Raw genomic sequence first — 19,036 nt, 5'->3', positions numbered from 1 at the left:
TGAAAATCCACTCTGTTAACAACAGCGACGTTGAAAAGCTTAACGCAGGTATTTGTACACCCCCTGCCCCCATGCTATGGAGAGGTGGAGTTTCCGCAATCGGCATCATGCGTTCTCGCTTGAGTAAGCCAACAGATGGTGAAGAATGACCTTTATCGCCAAGTCGGCTCCAAACACAAAAGGCAGGAGGTGAGGAGTTTACACACAACCGTCATCTGTTCACAGAGATCACAAGACTAATTCAATAAAATGCGCTAAAAGATTCTAACCTGGAATTCTCCACTGCGAGGCGGAGGCTATAACCACATCACCATCGCACTAGGCCTTCAAGATATCAATCCGTCAATTTTCAGATCGGCTTTATCCTCGCAAGCTTCGTGGGGGGGGGGGTGTTCCCTGAGCAGCCCGACTATTGGAAGGTCGCTTCCTGGATTACCGTATTTTCCAGTGTATAAGGCGCACTGAACTATAAGGCACACCACCCCCAATGTATGTTGTATATTGAAACCTTTTCCATATATAAGGCACACCAGTCTATAAGGCACAACTTTGATGAACGAAAAAAGTTTTCTAAATATATAATAAAGGCAAATCCAATATCAATGAAAAGGTTTCTTCAGCCGTCATCTGTACTTGTTGGAAGGTGTTGGACGTTTCGCTCCTCATCCGAGAAGCTTCGTCAGCGAACTAAAATTTGCTGGTAGCTCTGGCCCTATATATCTATCCTTAATTTTCAGTGGTGGCGGTGCCAGACATTTAATCAATGGACCATTATTGTACGACTGAGAGCTTACACAGCAATATATAAATATATCAGTTTTCCAAATATAAGGCACACCATATTATAAGGCGCTACATTAGAGGCTGCGGTTTCGCATTACTTCTTCTCCAGGGAGAAATTGAGTCGTGGCTGCTGACAGGAGTTGTAAGACCCTCAATTTGACTTCACATATAAGGCGCACCTGCGTATAAGGCGCAGGGTCATCTTGTCAAGTAAAATAAAGCTTTTGGGTGCACCTTAAACACCGGAAAATATGGTACTTTGACTATTTTGGTAATTGTTGTCATGCATTTTTTTTTATTCCTTCCGCATTGTAATAAGTTCAGACAATATGGCGCCCGTTGTCGTGTTTGCTTTGCGATGTTTTTGATTGCGTGCGAGCGGCAGTCTTTCCCAGCTCACTTCAGGGTGAGAAGCAGGCTAATCCCCGGACTGGTCGCTAGCCAATTAACAGGGAAGAGAATGATAATTCCGTTTCAGGGGAAGAAAATCATAATTCAGGCCATCAGATCAACAACAGTATCTCCTCAGTTAATTTTCAGTGTCTTCTCAAGCATTCAATCCCAGCATGGTGGCAATTTCAGTTGCCAACCAAGACCCTTGCCAGGCAACAGTACGCACTTTCTAAATATGGGCCTCGTGGGGACATGCGATCCACTCATCTTCTGCCAATCCTACCTTCGGCAGTATTCTGCCAGTCAGCCGATTGCACGGATCTATTATGCTTTGGATCAAAATCCAGATATGACACACTTGCCTTCGTTTGAGTTTCTTGATGCATTTAGAAAACAACTACAACAGTTTTACATGCACTACCATCACCAAGATGCAATAATTTCCAATATATATATTCGACAATAATACAATACGTCTGAATTAATATTTTCTCTTACGCAGGAACGGTAACAACTCAAACTTGCACATGACCTGTGAAATATACTCTCAGTGATACAACGTAAGCCTAAAAATATGTATTCCCAGTGCAGCTTACTCGGATGCCTTACATCTGCATTACAACAAGGAAGCGGAGAGAGAGAAAGACAGAGAAGCATAAAAAAAGACATCAAGAAAACAACTTTTTTCCTCTCCCTCCTCTCACTTTGGCATTTTTCTCTTTTCCTGTTCATCGCCTGGATAAATTCCGCTGAATTTGTTTTCTTGCATTAATGAGACTTTACGGCTTATTATTATTATTTATTTATTCTTCATAGAGACGACTCATTTGCATCATTGACGGCACACGTCCCATTTGAAAATCGGATCTGACATTTACCAACGTAAGCATCCTCGTGTCTTTATCTTCGAAATAGGAAACGGGACGTCTGGCACAAAGAAGTAAAGGCAGACTAAGATGATGTTACGTTTCCCAGGAGGTACTCTTACCTGATAAATAGAGCATAATATAATTGTATTGTTTCAAAAAAAAAAGTACCAAAGACACAAATGCCATCCTGTAACACGGCATGCGCAAAGAAATTTACTTTCACAATCCAGATGATTATTATTAATGGCGGTGTTTATTTTTCGGCATTTTATGGTTGCCGTTTGTGGTATGTTTTGCGAATAGACAATTTGCATATGATGGCCACCTTATTGTTCAACCTTTGTTGTTGAAAAGGCAATTTACTGATGTCATTAACTCATTCGCTGCCATTCACAAATTTATTCAGGAATTGAAAAATCTGGTTTTGTTTTTTTTTTGCCGATAAAGCGCTGGTCAGACCTCTGGCAATGTGTTTTCCTTCCACGACGAGGCAGCATTTGCCTTTTGTCCATGTTCGCGATTTGTTACAGCCTCGGCTGTTGTTAAAGCGCTATATAAATCAATATCCTGTGACTGTAAAGTGTCCTTGAGAGTTTTGAAAGGTGCTTATAAATGAAATGTTTTATTAATATGTATGCATTGTATTGCATTTTGTAAAGCTGTCCCTGTTTCAAGCTCAGATAACTTCAGACCCATATAACTTATGAATTAACTCTTTTCTTATGATGAAAGTAGAGTTTCTTATGCTGAATTGAATGTTTATAGAATCCTAAAACTGAATATTCTGTGGGTCCAGCAATTTGAGTAAAAATGACAAAAACCCTGGCACTGGAGTGGACACATTTTTGCATATCGTCTGGCAGTGAATGAGTTAATGTTGCACTCTCAACCATGAGCCAACAGGGACCCCTCGGATGAGTTAATGGTTACACTGGGAATGAACATGCATTTCCATGTAACTCAATTAGCCTCTGATTTCATAAGAAATTAGCCCTTGGATACAGTCAGCTGATTACCCAATCAGGATGCCGCACTTAAAAAGATTTGCGTTCCCTTATTGGCTGCCGATGAACAAACACGAAGGATGTCAGAAGTTCACTTGAAGCGTCAGTGAGAATGCAGCTTAAAGTGATAATCGCTTTGCATAGTCAAATGCCAAATGAGTGCACACGGATGGAAGCGGCGAGCTAAAGGGGTGCATAATTGGTTTTAGCGCTGGTGCGTTGGAGGTTCTGTGATTTATTTTTTTATTTTTTTAAAGAGTTGGATAACACATTTTTATAGTCGGAGGGTAGTTAGGCGGGGGGGGGATTGGCGCAAGTTAGGTATAGGACACATTACTCAATCTTGCTGTCAGTTACAGAACTTCAACAGTATGTTTTTTGCAAAAACGTGACCACGCCAGTGCCAGGGTTTTTGTCATTGTCACTCAAATTTCAGGAACTACAGAATAGTGTGTTTTAGTACTACATAATCATTCAATACAGCATGAGAAACCTTAGACTCTCTTCTTTCATCAGAAAGAAATAGTTAATTCCTAAATTATATGGGTCTGGAGTTATATGAGCTTGAAATGTGGGCAAATGTTTTGAGATGTTTTTTCTGTGTCTGGCTACTTGTTGCAAAGAAGAGTTTTTTGAGATTAGAGTGGTAGCACAATACGTTGTCATGGTGACAGTGCGCCCGGTCGCAAGGCGTTAAGCATCTGACAGTTTGGAGAACATTGTTTCATTCTCCTTTTGACTAAAGATGCTGTTGTAGAGAATTTTTGGAATAGGGAGGCATAGTGGAGATGCGGGGTTGAACCCAAGATGCCATTACTATTATTATTGACATTTTTCAGACATACTTAAAGGACAACCGACACCATTTTTTTTTGTTTCCTAACTGACATCAAAAATAACATTTTATACCATCTAAAATACCCAAAATGTGCAGGCTGATATTTTTTGTCAAATGCAAAACACCAATAAAAAGGACTTAAAATGTCCCAAAACTACTTCAAAATGACCTCGGAATGGGCGAATTTCAGAAGGTCCCGCCTCCTTATTCGTGACATAACGCCAGGACGTCTTGCCTTGATCTAAAATCAAAACAATGGCTTCAGATTCGGAGAAGATGCTTTCTTGTTACTCATCCAGTTATGAATATAATTCAAATAGTTCTGAAGAGGAAAGCATAAATGTTTGCAATCAATTAAAGAAGTCCTCCCGTATCATTTTGAGGCGTCTGGACTCCAATGTACCTCCCAGAAAATGCACAAAATGGCGGACAAGCTCCATTGGAAATGGGCTTATTTGTCTGCTAGGAATTTGTGTCAAATAGTATCAAATAATAGTCTTGGTGCAACACAACGATTCACCACCGCGTTATATATGTGTTTTCCTTCTAATTTTGCCATCAACACGGATCAACACGATGTTTTCAAACCAAACAAAGTACCCAAAATGCATTGTGTGTTGCTTTATCGGTCAGGGGCGTTCCTGATGTGATGTCACGTCAGGAATCGTCACCAACTCAAAAACAAGACTTCCTGAATATTCAGCGAGTCTTAAAACGTTAAAACGCGAGTCTTAAAACGTTAAAACGCGAGTCTTAAAACGTAAAATATAGCTACATGCCATGGAATCTTTGTAAAATACCCTCAGTAGAAATCATTTGAAGTGATTTTACAAATTATGGACACAACTTGAGGCGTCGGTTGTCCTTTAAAGCAGACCGTATTCCTCTACTTGAGTACGGCCAAAATAACTGAGATCCATATAAAGCCAAAAAGTACCGATGCGATTCCAGTGACTCATCTACGCATTAGAACCAGCGTGCGACATTCATGACTCTTACTTGTCTCATTGTTCGTCTGACAGCAGGTCACACCGCCTCCCTCCCCCTGTTTTCAAGTAAAGCTAGCCCCCGATCGATCGCTAGCGTGAGGCGCTCATTGATCTGCAACTCGAGATCGCGGCGCGCTGAAATCATGAAACGCATTCGATTGCCGTCCGAACCGGAGCCTAGCCGTCTTCAGCTACCTTATATGGCATCTTTAAAGACACGGTCGGCCATTAATGAGCATGAAGCAGAAGAGAGCCCATGAAAGCATTCCTGAATGCTTCCAGACACATGAAAGAGCCTTTTAATTAAGATCAGGAAGACAAGATGACTTCCAGGTTCCGTCCGACAACCATTATGTAAGCAGCTTTTGCTCACCTTGGAAAAGACGGCCCTTCTCAGGGTTGCCTTGCGCATACCAAACATACCGTAGAAGACAAACCCGTGAATAAGTACATGGTAGCCGTGCAATATATTGTTGATATACGAGGTCCCAAAAGACTCTGTCAAATAAGATAACAAGGCGCCAGGGGACCACAACAAGCCGGACGCAATCTGTTTGAAAGGCAACTCGGAGCGGTTCGATGCGCAATTCCAAAGGTTTTCTGTGACTAAATGTATTTTCCGTTGTATATGGCACACCAAAATGTCTTGATTTTCTTCCAAAGATAATCCTGCGTCTTCTACGCAGGTGCGCCTTAAATATTAAGTCATTTGCTTTACCAGGGCCAAACCTCAAACCGCCAAACATCAAGCAACATGAATCAATAGTACATGTGTTCAATATGACAGATGTTCAACGACTGTACTGGTAACACAAACACACACATGACATGGATATATCTCCTTATAACTTCATTAGCTAAATGTAGTGCACCAGGCAATGCATTCTGGGAACCCCTTAAAAATATATAGATACAATGTGTATATATCAATATCAAGCTATCTAGCTTTGCTAGATATCTATTAGCTATCTGTTAGCTATCTATTAGCTATCTATCCAGCTATCTATCTATCATGCTATCTATCTAGCTATCTATCGAGCTATCTATCTATATCTAGCTCTCTATCTATCTAGCTATTTATCGAGCTATCGATTTATCGAGCTATCTATCTAGCGAGCTATCTAGCTATCTATCTGGCTATCTATCGAGCTATCTATCTAGCGAGCTATCTAGCTATCTATCTGGCTATCTATCGAGCTATCTATCTAGCGAGCTATCTAGCTATCTATCTGGCTATCTATCGAGCTATCTAGCTATCTATCGAGCTATCTATTTAGCTATCTATCTAGCTATCTATCTATTTTATTTTTTGTCCATTGCTGTACAGCTGTCTCTAGATAGCAAGCTATCTATATTTTTGTTAGATAGCTAGCTATCTTCAATATCTTACTGTCTGTCTAGCTATTTAGCTAGCTATCATTTTATCTGTATATATTTTTTGTCCATTGCACTATACATTCTCAGCACTCCAACAGTTCAATGCGACCATGTTTGTTTGCGATTTTGATGCCGTGCGTCGGTAATGAGGACCGTCGAGGCCACTTGGGTCTGCGGGAGGTTAATGGTTGCCAGAAGAGAGGCGTGGCATCTCACAGGGAGGTAAGAAGCAAGAAGTTATAAGAAGCGGGGGGTGGAGGGCGGCACTGTATGTTTAAGATGATGATTAGCCGTGTGGTAAATAGTAATTTAATATACCAAGCTGTACACTTAAGGGGGCGCCTTCAGATTCCATTTTAAGTGGATGAAAATGTAATTAGAATGTATGTGGTGAATGTGAAGGACACTTACGAGCAACACCAGTGCCTATGTGGATGAATTTGTCAAACAAGTAGTGAATTTTGCGGCAACATTTAAGAACAGTCAACACTCTTGGTATCTTGGAAATGAATCTGTCAGTTAAAAGCCACTTTTCTCAGGACTTACTCATGAAAAGCACACCAATTTACTTTACAAATAAATGCTGCAGTGCTTGCATTGAATTAACTCATACACTGCCAGACATGTGCAAAAATGTGTCCAATCCAGTGCCAGGCTTTTGGTCACTGTCACTTGAATTCCAGGACCCACAGAATATTGAGTTTTCGGATGATATAAACATTCAATACAGTGTTAGAAACCTTGGACTCTTCTTATATCAGAAAAAAAGAGTTACTTCCTAAATTATATGGGTCTGGAGTTATATGAGCTGGAAATAAGGGCGGCTGTCCAATATACAACACAATGCAACCAACAATATTGGTTTTTATAGCGCTTTGACAACAGCTGAAGCTGGACAAAAGCACTAACATGGGAAAAAAGGGAAATACTGCCCCCTTCTGGAAAATAAGAAAACATTTCCATAGGCCAAGGCCAGCGCTTTATCAGCACCCAAGCATGAAAAAAAACCCGAACGCTGTATGTCACATTTTCAATTCCCGAATAAATTTGTGAATGGCAGTGAATGAGTTAATTAAATAGAAAATGTAGTTGTCGTTTTTTAACGGATATTTGGTGCGCAGTCAGTTCGCCATGCAGTATTTGTGATGTCAAATCCAAATTTTATATTGTATATAGAGCTCGTTGAATGAAGAAATCAAAGTGCAGTTTTCCGGTCATGTGATTCAAAGGTGGTCTAAAACTTCATTGGGGGAAAAAATGCTGAATTTACTCCATTTTGTTTCACCATGTGGTTGCACAGCATATTGTTTTTTTTTAAGAAAGGCTATATATCTATAGTAAAATAATTTGGATTAGTGTATTTTTTTTTTTCAAGTAGATTATACATTTACGTTAAAAAACACGGGAATCTGGCCACTTTTTAATTTTCCCCATCACGTGACCAATTCAAATGAAGTCAATCCAACACCCCCTTTTTTATCTTTTCAATGTTCTCATTGACTCTCCTTGATGTAGGAAAGAGATTAAATCATCTCCAGGCTAGACGACGTACATTTCCCAAGGTCAAAAAAATCATGCGGTGCCTTTCCCCTATGTTTATGATGTCAACCTAAATGTGGACCAGTCAGCGCGAATTGCCCCGCTTCTCCCTGAATGATCTGCCCTACTGTGGAGAAAGTCATTTCATTCATCGCAGGAAACTAGTCAAGCCGCTACATGCAAGACGCCATGCCGGCTCGGCCACATATAATTTGCTTGCAAATCCCACAAAATGCTAATCGCCTACCTGAAACGACTGCATTGTACGGAACATTCCCCCCTTGGAAAAAAAAAAAAACACGAGGTATCAGGCGGGCGTTGGTGCAACCGGCGTCCGCATGCACCTCACGAGGGGGCTCGGCTTACCTTACACCCGAACATAAGCGACAGAGTCCGGTTGCTACAGATGACCTTACACTGGCACATGACTGGCGAGAGACACTTTAAATTCCTGATATTCGGCAGAGACATCAGTCCAAAGCATCCACACCGCTACTCTGTCCACCGACAACCCGCGACGCGTTCCTCGGAGAGCCGCGGAAACGGGCTCGGGGGGAGTGGAAAGGGGGGGGGGGGCTCCCTCCGGACTAGTCACCGTCGGAAATAGAAGCTACTCTAATCCGGTTTTGAACTACTGGCAACTTTTAGCATGTTTTTAGGCGTTCTACACTGTATGGACTGTGGGTTAGACACGACGGGGACGGGGACTGAGGGGGGTGATTAATGATATGCACCCCCCTCCCCCCTTCTCCCATTGTCTCGCTCATGCTTTCTAGTAATTGACTTCAAGTTTACCCGCAAATGCAATCAAACCAAAAATATATTGAGAGCCGGGTAGCCGCAAACAACACACCTAGCAAGCTGTTAATTATTATTATGATTTTTTTTTTATGACAACGACGCTTTAAGTTGGATGGCATATTTAAGCGGCCGTGTGCAATGAAGCAACTGCGCCCCCTGTCGGCTCAGATAGCCAGCACAATCGGAGCTGTCCATGGTTCTGTAAGGCAAAATGCATTCATTGTGGCGTGTCTACTTTAGAAATTGAGGTGAACGCCCCGCTGCCATTCATTAGCGTGCTCGCTCAAGGTGGATTTCACCTCGCCTTTAATAAATGAGTCCAAAAGTGTCCGGAACACACACTCACATACTCACACATAGCGACGATGCATTAAGCTAGTTTCATGTTTGCCCTCAATGCAGCGATATCTCAGTTCAATGCAAGGGTGTGATGATATTGAAAGGCCTGCAAAAGTATTTCAGACTCAACAGAGCTAAAATTGAATCATAATCTGCTCTCGTGGCTTCAGTCGCAGGAGTTTGCATGTTCTCCCTGTGTGTAATTGTTTTATCTTTTTCTCCCAAAGCCCAGTTACATGCATGTTAAGGTATTTGTAGACTTTCCAGTCGCTTTCAATGGATGGTTATAGGTCCCATATAGGTCCCATGTACTCATTCACTGCCATTGCCGGATTTATACGGCAATTGAAAATATGGCAATCCCGAATTTGTTTTTCATGCTTGGGTGCCCATAAAGCGCTGGCCAGACTTCTGGCAATGTTTTATGGCTTCCACAAGGGGGTTAGAATTTCCCTTTTTTTCCATGTTAGCGCTTTCTTACAGATTAAGCTTTATTAAATTGATATATAAATCAATATGTATGTATTGCATTTGTATTTTGGACAGCCACCCTCATTTCAAGCTCATATAACTTCAGACTCATATAATTTAGTGACAATGACAAAAACCCTGGTACTGGAGTGGACACATTTTTGCACATGTCTGGCAGTGAATGAGTTAATTTCAGAGATAGTTTAATGCCGTTTGATCATTTTTGTTGTCTCAAATATTTCCCCAAAACAGTAATCAACCAAAACCAATCCATCAATGTCATAATTCCATTTGAGTTACAATCCAGTGAGTGTCTTGTGCAGGACTGTGTTGACATGAAGAGCCCACAGGGTGGAGTGAGAGAACCGGGCTCGGTTTCCATTTAAATATTGTGCATTCATCTCAGGACCGACTGCGGCGGCGGGCGCAGGTGCTCGATGTTCCCAGGTGACGTCAGTGGTTTGAAAAAAGAAAGAAAAATCCAATAGACAGACGACTCCATTGCTCACTACTCTCGTGAGGGATATCCTGGGAAGCGTGTCATTATAAGAACGCGAGCAATGCAGGTCTGTGATATAAGGTCAAGGCCCAAAAGAGGTGTTCGAAAATGTGTTTCACTGATCTCTCCTCTAAGTAGTATCTATTTCAATATCTCCAGTTCCATTTAAACAAATTCTAAAGTGTGAAAGTGAAGATGAAAGAATGTGACGGCATGCGTGTGACGTCTTCAAAGTGAAATGACGTATTGGCCCATTGTCATTTTACTGCTTTTCTCCAGATGACATAATCCCTTCCACCGAGATGACTTTTTCAACTTGCGTGTCCGTTTCCATGGATATTGCTTCGTTCAAGACAAGACACAGACGTCCTTGATTGCAGCACTTAACGCATTCAAATACTCCGGCTGTTAAGTGTTGACAGTTGACGAGTAATATGCCTGCAATGGACCATTTCATGTCAATATTACACTGGTGGCGCCGTTTATTTCCCGCAGGTTCTCTTTCTATGAGATCGACACGATTTCCATATCCTCGTCATTAAACTTAGGTGATAAAGTCATTTTGAAAGAGATTGCACGTCCTGATATTTTCAAAGTGTGGACTATTCATCTGGTTGACAGAAGAGGTGATCTCAAGCGTCAACACAAATCAGTAAAACACTTGATAATGCAAGTGCTTATACAGAGGAGTCATGATGTTCTCTGTGTCATGCGTAGAAGTTAAAGCAGAATATCAACCCATACATTTTTATTACCGCTCATCCTATTGGATTGGGAGGGAGCTGGGGACAATCCAGGTTTTGTAGGGTAAAGGATTCACATGCGTGTTTTGTTCAAAAAACAAAAACAAAAGCATGCGTCTGTTTTATTTATTTATTCATTCATTCATTTTTGCATCCGGCTATTTATCATTCAGTTATTTATTTAGTCAATTATTTATTTGCTGATTTATTTATTTAGTATTTATTTATTCGGTTATTTATTCCATTATTTATTTATTCAATTGTGTATTTGGGTATTTATGTATTCAGGTACATATCTGATCAAATATTTATTTATGTATTTATTTATTTGGTTAATTATTTATTCAGTTACATATCTATTTTTTGGACAATTTATTATAATATATGTATAATATATATATAATATAATTATAATATAATAATTAATAATATTAATATATAATAATAATATATAATATATAATATAATATATATATATATATAATATATATCTATTTTTTCGTCTTCATTTATTTATGTATGTATTTATTCATGTGGTTTTTTATTTATTCAATTGTTTATTTGCTTATTTATTCAGTTACATATCTATCTATTCATGAATTCATGTATTTTTTTAAATATATTCATTTATTATTTGGTGGTTTATTTATTCATTTATTTTTTTGGTTCTTTATTTATTCCGTTATTTATTCATTCAGTCATTTATTTGGTTATTTATTTATTCCGTTATTTATTTGGTTATTTCTTCGGTTACATAATTATCTATTCATTCATGTATTTATTTATTCATTAATTCATTTGTCTATTCATGTATTTGTTTTGTTATTTATTTATTCAGTTATTTATGTATTCAGTTATTTATTTGGTTATTCATTCACTTATATATCTATCTATTAATTCATTCATGTATTTATGTACAGTAAAGTCTCGTTATATCGATATTCAAGGGAGTCCGAAAAAATATCGATATAACCGGGACTATCGATATATCCGACCCTGTTTGCATGTAATTTTCTCCGTGCGTGCATAGAAATAGTATCGATATAACCGGGACTATCGATATATCCGATATCGATATAACGAGACTTTACTGTATTTTTACTTATTCCGTTATTTATTTAGTTATATATTTATTACCGTATTTATTTATTCAGTTATTTATTTGGTTATTAAGTTACATATCTACTGTGTGTATTAATTCTTGTATTTATTTATTTATTTATTTTGATTTCCACAAAGGCACATTTCTGAACACAGTTGTGTCTGCATAAAGTGCTCCGTTAACTGAAGTTGACCCGCTCCATCTTGCCGTTACGTAAGGCATGACGGTCACAGTTGAGCTGTGGTATTCCATTGTGTGGTTTTTTTTTTTAGCTTCGTAATACCGCATTGTGTGAAAGAGAGTGATAGAGAACCCCCCCACCACCAAAAAAAAGAGCTGGTGTGTTTCCATGACAACGTGAGCACGGGGGTGGCAGACGTCTAACAAACGGTCCACTTGCCAACAGCGTTCAAATCACCACATTTATGGAATGACTGCTTCCGTCAAAACTGTTTGTGCACTAAATGGGGGGGGTGAACACATCCACACGCACAACAACAAACGAAAAAAATGCTCTGTGTAACACCAATAAGACGCACCGGTATTTTCCTCGGGATATGCGGCAAGCAGTTTGGCTCACTCATGCACGCGGGTTGACTTTATTGATCCGGGTGTCGCGTACTTGACTTGTGCTTGGGTTTTGGCTTAACATCACAACACCATTCTTGGGTCAGAGTAAATTTGTAATTCTGTTTTAGAATTCAATATGTGCAGTCCAATGAGTCCAATGTGATCAAACGCAAAGGTGACAGATCCAAATAGGCTCATTTTAGACACTTTTAAAACTGTTGGGGCACATTGACGATTTCACCCAAAACACATTGACTCAAGATATTGACCACATAGCTGTGGTTAAAATGAATTGAAATTATATCATCTGCATTTTTCCAGAGAGGAACGAGCTACTTCCTTCATGTATATTTTGACTTCATTACTCAATATACAGTAATTATCCAAAAACAGTGGCGAGCTGTGCCTTCAGTAGTGCTACATCTGAATCAATCCACAGCTGCGACTGTAAAAAATGTGGTGAGATTTACGACAAGCCCTTTAGAGGCTACCGCTAGCCAGAAAATAACTTGTGAAGAAAGAAATACTGTCATTAAAATGTTTGAGTTTTTACCATGAACGCCTGGCTTCATAATATGGGGTTAGCAGGCGCTCTTTCACACCACAGAGAAGATTGAACAACAAGATAGCAAAGTATCAATAATAACCTCATAAAATATCGATATAATTTGCTATTTGTGCTAGCTTCGGTGCTGTCCTACCTTAATGATGCCCATCTATTCTCTCAAAGTACATCTTAAAAATGGCCTTTGACAGTAAATCTGCAACCAAATCCATATCTTCTCCTCCTTCAGCCATTGTGGGTTGACAAAATCACTATTAAATCAACACAATATATTTCCTTATGCAGCTCGCAACCAATACAATATGCTAGCTCTGGCCAGTATGCTCGGATCACCTAGCGGCTTGTGATACTATGATTGGCTAGTGATTAGCCAATCGTGTGACGAACTTATTATATTTTGCGAAAACTGACGTTGCCATCGCCTTCCAGCTGGCCTTTGATTGCCAACACGAAATCTAATTGGTTAAAGCAACAGTTTCATCTACATTGATTTTTATGCGACAGGGCCTGCAGAGCTGATCGTGAAGGACTTCAGGTCAATTTCTGACACTGGTAACAAATGATAGCTGAAATGTGATTGGTTAAATGCTTAAATATGAAAACACACATCTGGAAGCAGCCCAACAGGCGAAATGTAATGAAAGGAAGCTGAAAGACAATTGGGAATTATTTAAAAAGAATTAATGGACAAAATCTAATTCACATTAGTCTGTGATTCAGATATTTTTAAGACAGCAGAGAAGGCCTTGCAAGCCTTGACGTCTCACCACTGTCCACAAAAAACGACCAACTCTCCAGCCTGCTTAAATCTAATCTGTTGGATCCAAGTAAATAACCCAACGTTGGTTAAAAGTATCTCACTCGGCTCAAAAGTCCTCAATCTTCCAATGAGCCAAAACAATGTAGCATTTTTTTAGCATGTTCTGTGAGGGGTAGAGGGGGAGGGGGCAGCCATCTTGCTTTCGCACAGCCTCCACGTTAAACAGCAGGAGCACTCAAAGCTCACTCGCCCGCGATGCTCTTACACACCAAGCATACGACGCGAGCCCGCATCACATATTCCCGCTCGTGCGGAACCACCCAGCTGTGTCAATTTGACATGCCGGAATGGAGTCATGGCCAATCGTGATGACCCGAACAACTTGCATGATGCATGAGGCGCCGCCGCCGCGCACGTTATCATCCGAAAATACTTTTAAAAAGCCGACCCCTCTTAGAAACCGCAAGCACATTTCTTCAACGACTCCTTTCAGTCGCCATGGGGAGTTTAAAATAGATGCAGCGCTCAGGGATGAGATGTTTAAATCTGAGCATCAACTTTAACGAACACCCGGACGGTAATCGCGAAGGGGCTAATCCACAATTTTGCCCCGAACGTGACACGGCAACTCTCATTGGATAAAGCCGTCACCTGACTTTCTCCTGCATCTCAAGTAGACAGGTGCTCTATGCGTTAAAGGACAACCGACACCATTTTTTTTTGTTTCCTAACTGGCATCAGAAAAACGTTTTATAGCCTCTAAAATTCCCAAAACACGCAGGCTTATATTTTTAGTCAAATGCAAAACAGCAATAAAAATGACTTAAAGTGTCCCAAAACTGCTTTGCAAAAGGCAAAAGCCTCCCCGTTGTGGGAGGGAAAAACATTTCCAGAGGTCTGACCAGAGCTTGATTAGCACCCCCCGCAATGAATGAGTTAAGGTGACTTGGAAGTTCCACTGTAGCTACTGAACATCACATCGCTACATTTTGTATAGCCACTGCGTCTGCATATTCACGTCATCCATCCATCCATCCATAATAATAATAATAATATTAATTTACAGTTGTTGATTGTCATTCAATCAAAGTGAGGCAGTCTACTTAGCGTCACCACAATTCCATTATAGACATCCCAATGTTCAATTGCTATTGCGCTATTGTATAAGTTTGCTAGCATGACCATGACTTGCTCATGCCCACTTGTGGGCAGCATATTGCTAATCATTACGTAACACCCCACACCCACCTACTCCCTCTGGCTTTAACTTTTCCACCAGGATGGAAATGATCAAACGGGTGGTTGGAAGCATCAGTGTGCGGTTAAAAACTTACATGAGAATTTGTAGGATGGTGTTTTGGAGGGAAATTAGTGAGGTTTGTCTGGAAGAATGTCTGAGTCAAGAATGATGTGGTGAGCCTGCCCCTTCCTGTATGTTCCATAAGAAACATTTTTAAAAATATTCAAATTTACATTACATAACATATCAGGAGAGCACTCGCAAACTGTGGTTACCCTCAGTGGTCTCCTCACAAATGACAAAAGGAAAGACTAGGGAATGAAACCAAAAATTCGGAGGATACTAAAAGGAGTAGCAGTACCTTACATTGTAGGAGTTTCTGAAAACTACAAAGAGCCCTTTGGCAAACAAAATTCCTACTTATTTTAAACGGATAAACACAAAAATTAGTGCATCCAAAAGATCCCAAATGAAAAACAAAGTAATGTAGTTCATTCAATACATTGTAAAAATGAAAATTGAAACGAGCAATACATTGGGGAGACTAAAAAAGACTATCAGCATCTCAGGGATAATATCAGTGGGCCTCAATCGGCAGTACATATGCACCTAAAAGCTAGCAAACACTCATTTGACGACAATGAAATCTTAGCGAAAGAAAATAGATAGTTTGAAAGGGGAGTAAAAGAAGCTACAGTATTTTCATAAAACAGAAAAATCCTTCACTAAATCACCACGGTGGTTTGAGGATCAATTTGGATCGTTCGTACAACAGACTTCTTAGGCAACATAGGCTTAGTTATGATGATGAGGTGATACCAGGGCAAATGTAGCAATCAGGCTAGTTGTAGACCTCATACTCAGGCAGAAAAATAGAAGTACAGTAAAGTCTCGTTATATCGATATCGGACATATCGATAGTCCCGGTTATATCGATACTATTTCTATGCACGCACGGAGAAAATTACATGCAAACAGGGTCGGATATATCGATAGTCCCGGTTATATCGATATTTTTTCGGACTCCCTCGAATATCGATATAACGAGACTTTACTGTAATCAGTCAGGACAATAGAAGTAATCAGTGTAGCCGCAGGGAGGAGTCCTCTGCTCCCCCCAACCTGAGAGCAGGGACCAATCATAGCAGAGTCTGGCACCGCCATATCTGGACAGTAGGGATATATATACGGTCGATGGACCACTCCTGTACGACTGAGACGTATTATTGTTTTTGTATTCCTTAAGCTGTATTTCTTTATTGTGGAATCTGATAAAATGCAACAAAGCGGCCGAGGCCCACACTGATAGTTTTTTTTTTTAGCTTGGCAACAAGCAAGCATAGCATGTTGCCAATCATCGACGGCCATGATTTTCTTGGCAAGTGCAAAATGTTGCCTGATGATTTACTGCACTGGTGTCAAAGTCATTTTTTTAAAGTGGGCCATGTTGTAGTTACGCTTTATGAATTTTTGCGAAACCGTATCATTGCAATCAAAAGTTCCGTATAAACAGTTAGATGCGACTTCAACAATCTGATCCTTGCAAAAATTGAGACATTTTTAGCTTTGGCTTGTCAATGGCATGTGTACATGTAGCCAGCTCGGGCTGTAGTACTCATCGGTGACGTAAAAAAAAAATACAGTGACACATTGTCTTACAAACTTCAATAGTTCCCAGACAGAGTTTGTAAGGCGAAAAGTGTGTATCTCAAAAAATAATTTCCCATAGGAAACCATTAAAATGAGAATAATCCGTTCCCAGGAATTGAATTGAACATTTGACACAGAGCACCATTCCCGAATTAGTTTGGGTTTTGGTTTCTTGCTGGAATGCCAATAAAGTGCTGGCCAGACCTCTGGCAATGTTTTTTCACTTCCATGTTTGCACTTTGTTCCAGCTTCAGATGTTGTTAAAGTGCTATAAAAATCCATATATATTTTATTTTGTACAGCTGCCCCCATTTCAAGCTCAGATAACTCCAGATCCAGATAATTTAGGAATTAACTCTTTTTTTTCATAATGAAAGAAAATAATTCGATTCACAATGAAAGTTTATTACGCTGCTTTGAATGTTTATGTTGTTCTAAAACTCAATATTCTGTGGGTCTTGGAATTCAAGTGACAATGACAAAAACCCTGGCACTGGACCAGGCGTCTGGCAGTGAATAAGTTAAATCGAGGGGGTCACTTATAATCCAGCCCTAAAATTACAAAACACCCTCAACCATCACATCATACTGTCCCATTTCATTATCACATTCTCAACGAATCTTGCACACGGCGTGTCCCCTCCATCAAGGTACGTCGACGCCAACCCATATTATCCCTGCACATATGACCCCCCCACCCCCAAACCTGACGCTCACATCAACAAGTCCGCTTGAGTTGTACTCCCTCTGCATGTCTTTAGCGTGCCCACTAACTCACGCACACCCACACGTGTCGAGCCACGCTCGTACCTCACATACCCAACGCATGAATAAACATCAACACACAGGTCGCTCACTCTGGAATCACATTCGACGCAATGTGCACAAACAGAGGAAACCCCGCCCCCCTAAAAAAAAAAAAAAAAAAAAAACACCTCACTCAATCCAATCCTAGCATTGCGACTAGCATTGAGCTAACATGCAAAAATGGAAAAAGACGTCAGTAGGCAGAGGACGACACAAACACGGAGGTGAATTTACCTACCACACACGGGCAGAGGGAAGGCAGCTTAGTGCGGCCCTTCATGAGCGGGAGACGGAGGGGGAAAAATAGCCTCCCAGACACCCGCAGCGGAGGAGGAGGGAGGGTGGAGGGGGCATGGGATGACGGCGAAAGAAACTGGGGAAGGCTAAGGAGGGTGATGGGGAGGGAGGGAGTTTTCCTGGAAGCACGACTTGTTGGTTTTTTGGGACATATGGCTGTGAATATACGTAGAGGAATGGCCGCCTGCTTCAACTGTGACTCATAATGGAACGTTTGTCACTGCCTGGCGGTGAGGGCGGGGGACCAATCAGACATGGAGACACACACGTTAAAGACCATCTATGATTTCATTTTATCTTCTCCGTGCGTGCGTGTGTGACGATGACCCCCCCGCCACAATCGCCTATACCGTTTCTTCAAGTCGGGGGGCGGACTTTAGATATTTTAATAATGCAAGTATGACATCATCCTGAACTAAATATGTCAATGCAAGACGCAAGCCCTTATTCTATGCTGAAATCATCCATCCACTTTAAAATGCTAATCCGATATTTTAATTATTGCACAGGTGTGCCTTTGACTGCTCACGATAACTGTTGCAGTACTGGCATGGGCTGGGGTGGCCAAATCCCGCCGTGTAATCGGCATCTTGATATGAAATTTGGATTGGATTGGATTAGCCTTTATTATTCTCACAGTGGAGACATTTACATTTCACAGCAGCAATGTGATGAAAGGAAAGGAAAGGAGGAAGTAGAAAAACAAAATACGGGAACTGCTGTAGAGGCAGCCCCTCTCGCGGCGCCATCTTGAAGTCAAAAGAACCACACAAAAAAAAATTAAAAATAACAAATAATGTGAGATATATAGCGCCAGAGTCACCAGCACAACTTTAGTTCGCTGACGGAGCTCTTCGGATGAGGAGCGAAACATCCGACACCCTCAAAAGGAGTACAAATGACGACTGAAGAAACCCTTTAATCGACAAATAATGTGACACAACACAAAAGATAGACAGTCATTCAATTTTTAGCACTTTCTTCATCCTCTTTGTTGTATGAAGCAGTTCTAAATGAAAGAGGAGAGGATCAAAGCATCCTTTTCACCAGTGGATCAGGGACGTCATGGTGGAATGTGCACGTCTGCTACACGCTAAATGTTGAAAGCGAACGCTGTAACATCCATTGACCAAAAGATATTGTCCCACGTAAATCCACTTCAATTCCAAGCCGCGACAGTTCCACTGACGCTCTATTGTTCTCAATTGATTGAAATCAATTGGCCAATTGATTTCTGAGCTTGTGAGGGTCCTTTTTTCTCCAATTGGTGTAATGATAGGTTTCAAATGTTGTTTTGTTTGATGAGATGAGGTAGCGATCGACGCTCCACTGCAGGTCTGATGTTACCAAAAGTACATTTGAATGGTTTATTTTTAGTACAATTATGCAGTAACGGGACC

At 40.5% G+C, this 19,036-nt stretch overlaps 1 protein-coding gene across 2 annotated transcripts in view; it reads right to left on the bottom strand.

Moving 5' to 3' along the window:
• Window positions 1-17,726, bottom strand: part of LOC148886568 (disks large homolog 4-like) — a 46,717-nt gene extending 28,991 nt beyond the window's left edge. Inside the window, exon 1 of one of the 2 annotated variants that reach the window (XM_089017160.1) lies at window positions 17,578-17,726. In XM_089017160.1, the coding sequence (XP_088873286.1) occupies window positions 17,578-17,619 (42 nt within the window). In that variant the 5' untranslated portion in view covers window positions 17,620-17,726. Of the gene's footprint in view, window positions 1-8,158; window positions 8,367-17,577 lie in introns of those variants that run through there. The other variant, XM_089017159.1, reaches the window with a different exon arrangement.
• Window positions 17,727-19,036: the final 1,310 nt, after the last annotated feature.

This window comes from Hippocampus bargibanti, linkage group LG16 (genome assembly GCF_051943395.1).
Source record: "Hippocampus bargibanti isolate YZ-2025 linkage group LG16, ASM5194339v1, whole genome shotgun sequence".
In the NCBI taxonomy this organism is placed as follows: Eukaryota; Metazoa; Chordata; class Actinopteri; order Syngnathiformes; family Syngnathidae; genus Hippocampus; species Hippocampus bargibanti.
Note: the sequence above shows the minus strand (reverse complement) of the source record. Positions and strands in the feature narration are given on the sequence as shown.